At 34.6% G+C, this 14,109-nt stretch overlaps 2 protein-coding genes across 2 annotated transcripts; one reads left to right on the plus strand and one right to left on the minus strand.

Moving 5' to 3' along the window:
* Window positions 1-1,339: 1,339 nt before the first annotated feature.
* On the minus strand, window positions 1,340-4,073 carry LOC105212318 (protein TAPT1 homolog). Its single transcript, XM_011184214.3, has 3 exons — window positions 3,769-4,073; window positions 3,088-3,686; window positions 1,340-3,027 (listed from the first exon to the last, which is right to left on the minus strand). Exons 1-3 carry the CDS (start codon window positions 3,959-3,961, stop codon window positions 1,762-1,764), a joined length of 2,058 nt encoding a protein of 685 aa, XP_011182516.2. The 5' UTR covers window positions 3,962-4,073; the 3' UTR covers window positions 1,340-1,761.
* Window positions 4,074-4,571: 498 nt separating this feature from the next.
* LOC105212317 (peroxisomal N(1)-acetyl-spermine/spermidine oxidase) lies at window positions 4,572-10,016 on the plus strand. The gene is made up of 5 exons (XM_011184213.3): window positions 4,572-5,013; window positions 6,810-7,215; window positions 7,276-8,095; window positions 8,162-8,282; window positions 8,407-10,016. Exons 1-5 carry the CDS (start codon window positions 4,759-4,761, stop codon window positions 8,587-8,589), a joined length of 1,785 nt encoding a protein of 594 aa, XP_011182515.2. The 5' UTR covers window positions 4,572-4,758; the 3' UTR covers window positions 8,590-10,016.
* The last annotated feature ends 4,093 nt before the right edge of the window (window positions 10,017-14,109 follow it).

The raw sequence follows: 14,109 nt of genomic DNA on the forward strand, positions 1-14,109 counted from the left end.
AAGGAATTGGCTAAAAAAAACGACTGCAGAAAGTTTGGTTTATATAGCTCTATTGGTTTGCGAGATATATACAAAAAACCTATTTGGGGCGGAGCCACGCCCACTTCCCCAAAAAAAATACATCCAAATATGCCCCTTCATAGTGCGATGCTTCATACCAAATTTTATTTCCATAGCTTTATTTATGGCTTATTTATGGCACTTTATGTGTTTTAATTTTTACTCAAGTTACAGCTTGCACAGACGGACGGACGGACGGAGAGACAGACATTCGGATTTGAACTCCACTCTTCACCCTGATTGGTATATATAACCCTATATCTAACTCGTTTAGTTTTGGGTGTTACAAACAACCGTTATGTGAACAAAACTATAATACTCTCTTTAGCAACTATTGTTGCGAGAGTATAATAAACAAATTGCATGTACTTGTTGAGTTATAAAATGTAAATAAATAAAACTCTGCTTAAATCTATATTTCTATTCTATTTTATTTGAAAAATGATATGTTGTAATGAAAATTTTATAACTTAAAGTCTCTCTAACTCGAAGTTTTTTTGTGGATTATGGTGATTCGAGTTAGAGTATATGTACATTGATCGACGGTCATAGGAGTTAAGACTGGCGTTTCCGCTGGAAAGCTGTTGCGCCTTTCCTCTGTTCTTCCAGTTAACTTAAAGAGCAGACGTGATTACCATGTGAAATTGACATTACCAACCAATGCATTTATTAAAGTGAACGAAAGTCCGGTTGGTTGCTCATGAAAATAAAAACCGTTGTTTTTTCAATGGATTAAGAAAAAGCGCTTCATAGTTATTTCTAGAGTTAGTACTGCTGCAAAGGAACATCTGTTCCATACATAATGGTAAATATTTACTGATAACTGTTATACTCTTGTAATGCTCAACTGTGAACTTATAACATCAGCCTACACGAGCGTATTCAAAACATCATCCAAATGTGCATACGTATGTATATGTATGTGTGTATGTAATATTTATTTTTTTTAAGTGTATACCAGCGGCTTGTCGGAAACAAGGTGGAAAAACAGCAGGCACTCTTCCAAAAAAAATATGCACTTCCAAGTCTTCTGCATACATATATGTAAATGTATGAAAGTGCACATATGTTTGCGTTTTTACCCACGCTTATGCAGCAAAAACAAATGCATAAATTTTAAATCCGAGCGCCAATTCGCCTACCGTTATGATATTTTTGCGCTTCTATGCTAGTGTAGGAGCTTAATGGATGGTGGAGATTACCAGGAATAGCAATGAAACGTGCGCACGACTGCTATGTATGTATTAAAATGCCTTCATGTTATTGAAATCGAAAACCGTTATTTATGATATTAAATTTATTCAAACATTTTACTGGTCTAAAGACATGGCATATTTGAGTTCACAAATATTAAGACACAATATTTCAATAATTAAGCTAGCATTTCGTTAAACGTTTTGAATCAAGCGAGTATAGCAAATACATGCCTACAAAAAGAGTACAAACATACAATGTAACTTAAAATGTTACCAATTAAAAATTAATTAAGAAACAAAAACTTTTAAATTATTTAAGTGCTAAAGGTCTTTTTTTTTTTGCTTACCGTTATAAACGAATATACTGAATACATATAGCAACAACTAAAATAACTATTCCCTTAAATAGGCACAATAGAAAAGTAAAAACTTAAAACCAATATATAGGACATCACCAATAGAAAAACAATAGCTTAAGTCAATAAGCGGTAAATGCACACCAGCACTACGCCTGCGACTCGGTCTCGCTCACGCCCACAATGCTCTGCATACTTGGCTCGGACTCGGAACGTTTGTGTGTACGTTTTGGCACACGGCATGGGCGTTCCACTTGAGCGCTATCCTTTGTTGTTGTGCTACTGGTATTTAAAGAATTGTCAAGAAGTTCTTGTGGTAGCGATAATTCAGGTTCGCTGCGTGCCAGTTCCTCCTCGACAAAAGCATTAGCGTTGGCAATTGGCTCTAAGACTTTCTCATTAAGGCATACATCATCCAAGTCTACATCACTGTTGGAGAATAGCGCAGTAGCACCTAACTCAAGTGAGTTTTTCACATCCAACTCCACATCATTCGGATCGAGCGGCACGCTGGGCTTTGGTGCTGTTTTTACTACTTTAGGCGTTGAAGTTGAATTGTGTGATGTTGGCGCAAAAGCGCTTTGATCTACCGTTATAGAGCGCTGAAGTTGGTGTGTCGGTTGAATAGGTGATGTTGCAGTATCCGAACGCGAACGCGAGCTACCTGGCGTACTGGATAACGTAGAAAGGCCAGCCATTGTACCAACACTATTTACAATATTGCTAGCACTAGGAGCACCACCGCCGCTGCCACCAATTGGTGGTGCGTTTGTTACCGAGCTTGGCGTCGAATTGTTTTTTTCGTCTTGATGTTCTTTCATTAATTTACAGGCTTTACCCAAAGCACAGATGGTCAAACAAATGCGCAAACCCAATACAAATATGTAAGCCAAACCAAAAAGCACCCATGCGGCGACATTATTGAAAGAGACTGCTGAATAAATGGCTTTTATTAGCACAACGCCAAGAGGAAACGGTATAAAACCCATACGGCGTGCAACCAAATCTGAATGATCTGAAAACGCGTGCTTCTGGCGTGTCTGTGTCATGTCATAAGCTAAGCTGGTGGTATATTCACGATAAATGTACTCTGGTATCTCGTTGAAACGTGTAATGAATGCGTGTTTGATCCAATCAATTAGAACCTCAGTCACTAGCACAGCAATGCAGTCGGGCACCATTACACAGAACTGACTCAAACTCCAGTCGAATTCTTTCATTGTTTGTATCATTACAATGAATAGCAGCACCCCCAAATGGAAACGTTCACGTACATCACTACAGGTCAATTGGAAGAGGTTATTTTTGTCGAATTTCTTGAACACTGAACCTTTCAGTTCGACGAAATTATTGGAAATCATTATCGTAAGTAAACCTTTGTTGTTGGAATTTACGGCCACATTCAATGTGGTCGCCTGGAACATTAAAAAGCAAATTATTATGTCACGAATTTTAAAATATATTACAATACTCACCTGGAACATAATAAGGAAACTATGCAGCAAAACGTATATCAGCGCAAAGACAATGTGTGTCACCAGTCCAAAGTGTTCACGTTTCGAATTCTTGGGTTCAGTTGCTGTCCAAAAGAGCGCATCAATAGTGTCCTGCCCGAAAGCTGATAATAAACGATCACCAACCTCAATCATGTTATAAAAAATGTATAGCTTTATAATTGATTGAGATTTAATTATGTGATAAACACGATTTGTGTCTACGGAAAGCATCAAAAATGTACACGCAATCCATATGGTGCCTTTTAGCAAATCACAAATTTCTGCCGGTGTCAAAAGTCGTTGAGTGCGCCTTCGTAAGCCCAAGCAACTAGCAATAGGTCGTGAAAAAAGTGCCCATGTGGCCAAAACGAAACGTACAGGAAGGAAAGTGTGTATGTAAAGGAACGAATCTGCACATTGCATTATACCGTACACAATAAAACGTTCCAGATCGCGCGGTATGCGCATAAAAGAGTAAATTTTTTGTCTACGCGCTGTGTAACGCTCCTCATCATGTTCCAATATATAACCACGGGTCAACTCAACCTTGAAAAAGTCCATAAATGAGGGCGATGGTTCTGTGAACAATAAAATACATTTTACATTTAAGTTATAAAATACACCACTTGTTTGCACGGATCTACACCAACGCCCACTCACCTTTTTTTCGATGCTCTTTGTCCTCCCCATTTTGTTTTACGTTTGCTCCTTTGGCAGTACTACTTCCACCGCTATTTCGCTTGTGTTCATCATCGAAAATTTCATCAACACGACTATGAAAATTCAGTTCTCCACGAAAGCGGAGCTTCTTCGTAGGAGTAACTATACCTACTTCATCCTTTGTCCGAGACATATTTCGATGGCTTATCTTACACAGAAACGATATTCAAATTGCTTTTCTCAGCTGCAAAAGTTTGTTTTTGTAATGTTTTGTTTTGCTCCTAAATTGTCAATATAGCAAAATAAGTGAACACGAATAACCGACAGCAAAAGGAAACTGAAGAAACCGGTGTTGAAAGTGGATACAGAAATTAGAAATTTTGTTTCAATTTGCATGAAGAAATTACACAATTTATTGTTAATTCGTCCTAATCCTCACTTCGTAAACACATGTGAATTGGAGAAATTCCTCTACTTTAATTTTTGTTAACCAATTAAGACAGTTCAGAGAAAAGCAAAATGCTCCAAATGTATGCAGCAACAAAAAAAATTAATCGTCATATGCATTTTTTGCATTATATTTCATTAAATTTAAAATAAATAATCATAAAAATAATCGATTGGCTTATATTGTTATATTTTTTTATATTCAAATTGCGTATCCTATATATTTTTGTATAAAAGTGTATATTTTAGATAAACGATATCGAATCAGTTTAACAACAAGCAAAAATAGTTGGCAACTCTTGCATTTTTCTAATTAGCGCAAAACAGCTGATGAGTTGACGAGTAAAAAAACTACTATTTTGACGTTTAAATTGTCATATAATAGGCTTTCAAATCAGATCGATAAAATATTACTGAAAAGTGCGAGGAAAATCCCGGTTAGATGAAAATATTGACGAAAAATTAATAAGTTATCCTACGACATTACGCTAAATGTAAAGTGTGTGTTTAAATATTTGGCAACCAAAGTGTAATTCATACAAAATGGGCGAAACTGCTCCAATGCCTTCGCCAAAAACCCAAGAGGTAGCAAGTACTAGTGTTTCTACCAACAACGAAACGATTACGCAGCAACAGCAGCAGCCTTTGAAGATGAAGGTGCTGATTATTGGTGCAGGCATGGCAGGACTTTCTGCCGCAAATCATTTTCTACACAATGGATGCAATGACTTTCGTATACTTGAAGCACGTAGCCGGATCGGCGGTCGTATTATATCAATACCGCTGCGTTCACAAAGAGTAAGGCGTGTTTATAATATATTGAATTCCTTTAAGCGATTCATAATAAGTCAGAATATTTATGGAGTAAGGGAATTGGAAAATATTTAAGCAATTATGTAAGCAAGCAGGGGGCGTTTTTTACATTAATGTGCGTAATTCTTTCGCAATATCGTATTTACAACTTAGATATTTGCCAACTAGAAATTTGTTATATATGTATACATCCGAAAAGGCTAAAACGTTTGCCAAAATTAGCTTGCACTTCCGCATGTTGTGACCTATTCTCTTGGCTATTATTAGGCTATATCAAAACTGCTTCCTGGTAAAATCTAATTTCTAATAATTCTGCGTTTGCTTATATTCATTTTATTCACATTATTTGTTAAATGGTAGATATTTAAGCATATGATGATGAATATATATACAAATTTCAATGTGTATCCACTCGGCTGGTCATAAATCTACATTGCTATTATTTGAAAGGATGAAAACACATGCAATTATAGTAATGAATAGTAAGTAAATGAGTAATTAAAATATATTTAAAGTATTTTTGGAAAATAATTGTGTCATTCTGTTAGTATTAATTCATTCATGTTATAGTATTAATTCATTTTAATATGATTTATATAACCCAATTATATACAAAGTTATGAACTTTATATTTATTTATTATAGTAACCCACATTTTGCAAATATCCCTGATTAATATGATATTGGATTGTATACATTATGTGGGCAGCGGTGTTAGAATAGGTCTAATCTTAGTTTAGATATTATAAAGCGTTATGACTACTCAATATTGAAAGGCAATGAAGAATATGTGTAAACTTTATAGCAAATGTTGTTCAACTATCAACATTAAAAAACATTATCGGTTAAAACTTTATTAGATTATCAAGTGTAAGCTGAACAAGTGCAAGATCAATAAAATATGTTTGTACAAGAACACACGTACGATAATTGGTGTAAGTTTTAGACATGCACGTAGTCACAATCACCTTGAAACTACATTTCCGATAATAATAATTCGATTAATTATATTGCACATTTCATATGTACACACGTGTGGAAATGCAAAAGAAGCAAACGTAAATTAATAAACATGGTGGATTTATACGCATGTGAAGCTTTGCCGGTAAACGATAAAAACAATACGATGTTACGCCTCAATGGGTTTATTGCAAATTCGTTAAAAAGTGTATAAAACGGAAGTGAAGCAAACACACCTTGAAACATTGCATTATTTAAAAAAAATAAATACATATTTACGATCGCTTTGAAGCAAAATTTAGACTGATATATGTACGTACGTACAAAAATAATTAATTAAATTGACATGATATCATCCAGAAATAGTTTAAACTTATTTATTTGATTTAAATAGGTGCACATTCATACTATATATATGTATGTACATTTGTATAGATATGCATAAGAGCGCAGAATTGAAGGTTGGTTGGTACACCTACTGATCTAGGTTATAATTAGCTGTCACTTCAGCGTAACAATCAACTAGTTTTTGATATAGTATTCTCACATTACATATGTATATCGTTGCGCATAATAAAAGAAAAATAAAGTAGAACCTAATTATCACAGCAGCACCAATCCGAATAATGACAACCAACACGAAATTTTGTCAGGGAATGTTTATTATCTAAAATATCCACGGAATTCGTGTACGCTATATACATATGTAACTTAGTTTATGCACTATTTATTCCGGGTACTTTTATAAAAAAATGTCACGAACTATTTTAATTATGCATTTTCATTTGTTAATAAGTTTTAAAATTGTTATATTTATCCAGGTCGAACTTGGCGCCAATTGGATACACGGCGTTTTAGGCAATCCAATTTTCGAGATTGCCGTACAACACGGACTAGTCAGCGTAGTTAATATACCGAAACCGCACACGGTTATTGCCACAACAGAAGATGGCAATCAGGTTCCTTTTAATATACTGCAAGAGATTTACGAGGCCTACGTGTGCTTTTTGCGACGTTGTGATGAGTACTTTATGTGTCAATATAGCCCACCGCCGGACATTAATAGCGTGGGCGAGCATATTAATTATGAAATTGAAATTTACCTAAGCTCTATACAGGATCCGAAAGAGAAGCGCTTGAAACAATTGATCTTCAATTGCTTGCTAAAGCGCGAGACCTGTATTACTGGCTGCACCAATATGAACGAAGTGGATCTGCTGGAATTAGGTATGTGTTTCGTTGGTTTTAAATATGCATTTTTAATTTTATTTTCATTTTAACCAACAGGTAGTTACACAGAGTTGCAAGGCGGAAATATTGTGCCCCCACAAGGCTACAGTTCTATATTGCGACCGCTATCCGCATCTATACCGAAAGAGGCAATAATTACTAAATGTCCGGTGAAGAAAATTCATTGGAAACGGAAAAAGACGCTTACTGGTCTGGAGACAGTGGATGAGAATTCTGAAGATGATGATTCAGATGATACCGAAAAGACAGTCACTGAAGTGCCGACAGCAGCAGCACTAGCAGCGTCAGCGGTTAAGTCTAACGCAGCCGTAGTACGTGAAAAATCGACTGAGTCAGATGATAACTGTGATGCAAGTGGTAATTTGATTGACGCTGCTGTGAGAGTAGACTGTGAAGATGGGCGTACCTTCTATGCTGATCATGTGATATGTACCATACCGTTGGGTGTGCTTAAAGCTACACACAAAACGATCTTCACACCCGAATTGCCACATTACAAACAAGAGGCAATTGAGAATCTAATGTTTGGCACAGTGGATAAAATATATCTTGAATACGATCGGCCCTTCATGAGCACCTCCATTTCGGAAATAATGCTGTTATGGGATGATGACAAATACGACTTACATCTTTCCGACGAAGAACGCAATTCCAAGGAGTATTTAAGCAAGAATTGGTACAAAAAGATTTACTCATTCGCGAAGGTGTCTGAAACGTTGCTACTGGGTTGGGTTTCCGGACGAGAAGCTGACTACATGGAAACGTTGTCGCATGAGGAAGTCGCAGAAAAGTGCACAGAAATATTGCGTGCATTTCTAAAAGATCCGTATGTGCCGAAACCCAAGCTTTGTGTGTGGTATGTTTACATTAAAAATTCGCTATAAATATTATTCAATAACTAAATATTTTTTTTTTGCTTTAGCACAAGTTGGAAGTCGCAGCCTTACACGCGTGGCTCGTACACATCGATACCTATTGGTGCAACACAAGAGGATATTGAATTGTTAGCGCAGCCACTCTACGTCAATCCACAAGCGCAGAAGGTATGTGTTATTTGAAGGGATAGTACTTTACAACCCGCTGTTATTAGTAAAGATTTTCGAAAATTTAATTTTTTTCTTTTAAAATTACCACTCATTTATTATATAATTGCGTTTTTCCTTTCAGCCCGCAGTATTGTTCGCCGGCGAGCATACACACTCCAATTTTTATTCAACCGTACATGGTGCCTATTTGACCGGTCGCACAGCCGCTCAGTACATACTCTCTACAGATGAACCGGTCGAAGTCGTTATGGAAGCTGACTCCAGTGATTTAAGCTCTTGGATACAAGGCATTTCGCTGGAATAAAGTCTTACTTACACATACACACCCACACATACACCATAGTGGTTTGAAAAGCAAATGCAACGAAAGTGTAGTGAAGCGAGACAGTGTACTTCCATGCAGTTATTACACAACGTTTAAGTTTAGTGTATTTGTAAGCTTCTCTTGAACCTTTAAACATTTGTTAAAGAGCTGTTGTATGTATATAGTTAATTTAAGCAGTTTATATTTAAGATTATTGTGTTTTCTATTTAACAACAACCACTGATAATGCCTCAAAATGTTTTGATTAACTTTCGAAATTCATATTTTTTTTTTGTTTTTTAGTATAGTTAGCTTAGGTACTTTTATAAAGTGCGATATTCGTGATATGCATACAAGTTGAGAGTATGACAGTAAAAAAATAATTGCAATATTTTATAATATCTTAATTTTTTTATAACTTAAAAAGTCACAAGTTATTTATACATTTAAATCAGTGCTAGTTTTTTTGTAAATTGTTGCAAATTCTTTCAATTATTTGCACCTTCTATTCTTTTTGCTTATACTGCCAAAATTGTGTCTATACAAACTTTTATATTTTGTAGTTTCTACTTTATTATATTTTTAGTAAATTCGCTATAATTAAAATAATTTATTTATTTATTTTGCAAAATAAACTGTCCATTATAATTTACACGCTTTTATTTTTATTTTCTACATTTTAGCAAATTATTATTAGAATTTGTTAACACTTTTAATATATGGAATGTATGTAGTAGGTTAAAACTGATATTATATTAAGGTAATGAAATATGTACTTTAAAATTGATTGAATCCAATATTTGATAATTCAATACTCCTATTCAGTATATTTACTTGTATTTTCAAATAGTGTTTTAACATTAAAGACCGTAGTATTAAGTAAAAGTAGGTTAAAAGTGCAGAAGAAAGTGAAAGAATCTAAGCGAAAATTTCAATGTTGGTTCGTTATTTAAGTTATTCGATAATATTTATTTAAATACAAATACATACAGACATCACGCCTAATACATGTAAACACAGAAAATAATATACAAACATTACTCTTAATAACTGCACAAGAATGAATTGTAGAATATGGTCACTGCGTGTGTATACTTTTTGATAAAACTGTACCGGATAAAGTTATTTAAGTTTTAAGAGTTTGTATCTTGAATGTACCAAGTTATGGAAAATGTGAAACGAACATTTTGTTATATAATTTAAAAGCAAAGCTATTGGCCGAAACAAGAATCAAAGTGTGTGATGGAAAATACTTACACCTTACATATATGTACATACATATGTACGAATGTATGTATGTGATATTGTGCGCCTTGCACTGCGCTGACTATTTGTAATGCATTTTAAAACGTTTACTTTTGTTGAAAACACCAATGCATAAAATTACTAATAATTACTGCATGTTGATTTATTCTGTTTTATTATAATATAAAGAAAATGTGTAGCGAAATTTATATACATACATATTATATATTTCCATATTAAGCAAGATACGTGTATTACAAAAACACAAACGTTTCAACTTGCGCTGAAAATATTTATGTTTACTTGAGCCACAAATACATAATAAACGAATTAAAGTGTAATGAAATTGTTTTTGTTTTGTTTTTAAGTGAAATTTTCGAAAAAACAAGAAAAAACCTTAACTTCGGCTGTACCGAAGCTAATATACCCTTCACAGGTGCATTTCTTTTAGTAACTATGTGTTTAAGCACATCTAAAGACGTAAAAAAATGTAAGTAAAAATGAAGATATGTAGTAAAATGCGGAAGTTTTCCATACAAGCCCTTGATTCCGATCGTTAAGTATGTATGACAGCTATATGATATAGTGGTCCGATATCGGCAGTTCCGACAAATGAGCAGCTTCTTGAAGAGAAAATAACATCTGCAAATTTTCAATATCTTAAAAACTGAAGGACTAGTTCGTATATATACAGACAGACGGACGGACGGACAGACAGACGGACATGGCTAAATCGACTCAGTTCAAAATACTGATCATTTATATATATACCTTATAGGGCCTCCGACACTTCTTTCTGGGTGTTACAAACCTGTTTAGGATATAATAAGTTCTCAGCAGAATATTTAATCTGGCGCCATTAACGACAGACAACATAGCATGAAATCTCAACCAACTTGGTTCTAAAATATATGCAGTAAGTGTTGTTGTGAAAGCAAAATAGAAAAATATCACAGTTGTCAACCGGGTGTCGGTTTTGGCATAGGTCAATAACTGGTGACTCTTGACTCGCTTTAAATTAAGGAAATCGCTCGATAGGGGGTCGTCTTGCTTGAAACCGTTTGGTATCGAATGGCATGGGATAGGTCCGGATCCCGCGATATTTAGGGTAGAGCACACTCCGGTTCCAGTCGTTAGGCATGCGTTCTTCCTACCATAAGTGGCAAAGGAGTGGATGCATGAGCACTATCTGTTCCTCGCCGCCGTATCGAATACCTCGGTCGGTAGGCCGTCGTAGCCTGCGTCTATTCGAACTTCGTTATGGTCAGAAGGTGGTACGACAATGTTGTCGTCAACAATTGCGAATTCGGATTATATTTCCATGCTATCGACATCATTTCTATCAGAGATTGATCCCTCAATATCCTTAGAATTCTCAGGGCATCTGTCATCATATTGCATATATAGGTTCGAAGCCTCTAGTTAGATATTTTCCGATAAAAGTCTCGGGTCATGTTCCTATTCGTAAGGATCTAAAGCTCCTCACGCTCTGTATTTCTGTCTATCTCTTCTTCCTTTTGAAAATAAGTTTATCTTCCCTTCTATTCTCACGATATCGGTCCTTAACAGCTCGCGTCGCTGCAGTAGAAAAATATCCCTCACATAATTTTAAGGATTAAGTTGTTATACTATAATATGATAAATACATCCGCATTCATTTGTCTAATCATTTATCATGTTTATTCCAAGTATCAACATTCGTTGATCTCCTACAAAGCTTTCACTAAACCGATTTTATATATTTTTATATATATAAAAAAACGGTTTGGGATATCAATGAAATTCTTTATTACTGTGAAAATACATTCGATGCCATTATGTATGGAACTCGATTTCTTTTGCATAGCCACCACTGACACGCTTGCAGAAGTCCAGACGCTGAAAACAATTTTCGACGGTTTTCAAGCATAAATCGGCCGATTCTGCTGCAATTTCTCGTTTGATAAAACGCAATTTTTTTGGGATGCAATTGTGACTCATGGAATAGGTGTGGATTGCCAATAACGCATATTTTGCTTCGTCCATTCAGCCTGAGATGAGCCTCATCGTTACGTAGGGCGTAGCGCTCTTAAGTTGAGGCCTTTGACCCCGAATTTCGGTAGTAAATTTTAATAATTTCGACTCGTTGTTGGATCGTATATCTTTCCACGATGAAATGACAAACCTTACTGAAGAAAAATACGGCCTCGATTGCTGTACCTATCGGTCTACTTTTGTAGCTTCACTTTTGAAAAGCCCTTTCAAAAACCCCTTTATAATCATTTAAACAATCCAACTTATTAAAGATGCGTATTTAAAAATTATGTGAAATTCTTATTTAAAAACTTGTGTCCAAAAAAAAGCTTTTGCCGTGGACATTATATTTTGTTGTTTGTTGAACTTTTTCAAACATTCGTCTTAGCCGTAACCAGAAAAACAATTGCAATCTGGACAAATACTGTTTCCTTTATTTTTTTCTGTCCAACCTAAGTCTAGTATTATTTTTTGATAATACAACAACATTAAACTGTTCAGAAACTAACCAGATTTTACTAAGATAACTGAGTTTGTTAAAATGAATCTCTCGAGCAAAGCTTTGCGGGTTATATGTAACCGTTATCCGGTTAAGTTCTTATTTTTATCAAAAGCAATAAATCAATAGAGTTTGTATCTAGTTTTATCTCCGAGTAGCCATAAAACTGAATGTTGAATTAGATAAATCAGATAAAAATACTATAATAAATCTAATACAATATTGTGTGGCTTTTTTAATATACTGATCTGAGGAGGAACATAAATAGCAACAATAAAGAATATACATTTTACCATTAATTAATTTCTGCAGAACTAAAGAAAAGTGTATATGAGCTGGAAAGCTTGTTCGTCAGTTTTTTGTTTAAGCTTCAGTACCGACAACATTTAGAACGGAAATAAAAGCTTTAGCTAGAACTAACAAAGAGCTTATTTAATTAATATGCTTAAAAAAATTGTTGCAATAAATAAACGCTGTACCAAAATAGTTACTTTTTTAAAGTTGTGATCAAACTTATATTCATGCTATAATATATAAATACAGTGGAACTTCTCTAACTCGAAACGTGTCGGCTCTTGCCGTCTGTATCTCATCTCATCATTTGTTACACAATTTATGAAATCTATAAGTGTAATATCAAATTTTTTTTTTTGCCTCCATACGAATATAGGGACTTCTTTAAAATTATCCTTTGATAGTAAAATTTTAAATTCTGTATTATGCCCTGGTCGAAAAGTTCGATTTATGGAAGCAAATTTCTATGAAATTTGATTTCTAAACGCTATTGCTAATTCAAAATAGCGAGTTATGGAGATCTTCGATTTATAGAAGTTCGAGTTATGGAAGTTCCACTGTATTTCTGAAAAGCTTCCGAGAGCTTACGCTTTTCCCGCGATAATAATTTCTTACATTAAGTGTAACGGGCACTGCACCATTCAAGCATCTTTCTAAAATTGAAAATTTCCATCCTCAAGTTACTTTTAAAAGCTTTCGCCGCTAAAGTATGGCTTTCCCTGCAGGGTTGTAATCGGCTCACTTCTTATGACACCACTACACAAGCATACATTCACATTCACATCAATATGCTTATTCTTGAGCTGATAGCAGAGAACGTTAAATATAGAGAAGGTCCAATTGCGGACCAGCGTGTGAATTGTCAAAATCTAACAAAACACGATGAGCGTGTTTCACCTCAGCCAGCTCGGAAGGAGAAATTTTAACAGCGTCACGTTAACATTGCTGAGCATTAAATGAAAAATATGCTCAGAGATTTACATTTCTATTATATCGGGATGTTAGCCCGTTTGCTTATATATTGATACATTTATATGCAATCATATGTGCTAATATGATATTTATTTATGACTGCATGCAAAATTTATTCAATTCAAATAAATTATGCGATTTCAGAGGCATATTTGTCGGCATGTTTAAACGGACCTACATATGAATGTTATGTTTTAAAATAATATACCTACTTTCATAAAAAATGTTTTTATTTTTATATTAAATGCATTTCTTACAATACTAAAATTAACTACATATTTCATTATATGAGACTTGTATATACATACATGTGTATACCGAGATATATACAAAAGCGCTTACGTACATACATACATATGTAGATGCATATGTATGGACATCTTCCAAAATTCGTATTGTCTCGTTATCACTTATCAGTGAAGGTCATATGCACACATTGTTACATATGCATATATATAAATATGTTTGTATGTCATTGACGAACAAGTAATGCATAC

Source organism: Zeugodacus cucurbitae, chromosome 2 (assembly GCF_028554725.1).
Source record: "Zeugodacus cucurbitae isolate PBARC_wt_2022May chromosome 2, idZeuCucr1.2, whole genome shotgun sequence".
Lineage (NCBI taxonomy): Eukaryota > Metazoa > Arthropoda > Insecta > Diptera > Tephritidae > Zeugodacus > Zeugodacus cucurbitae.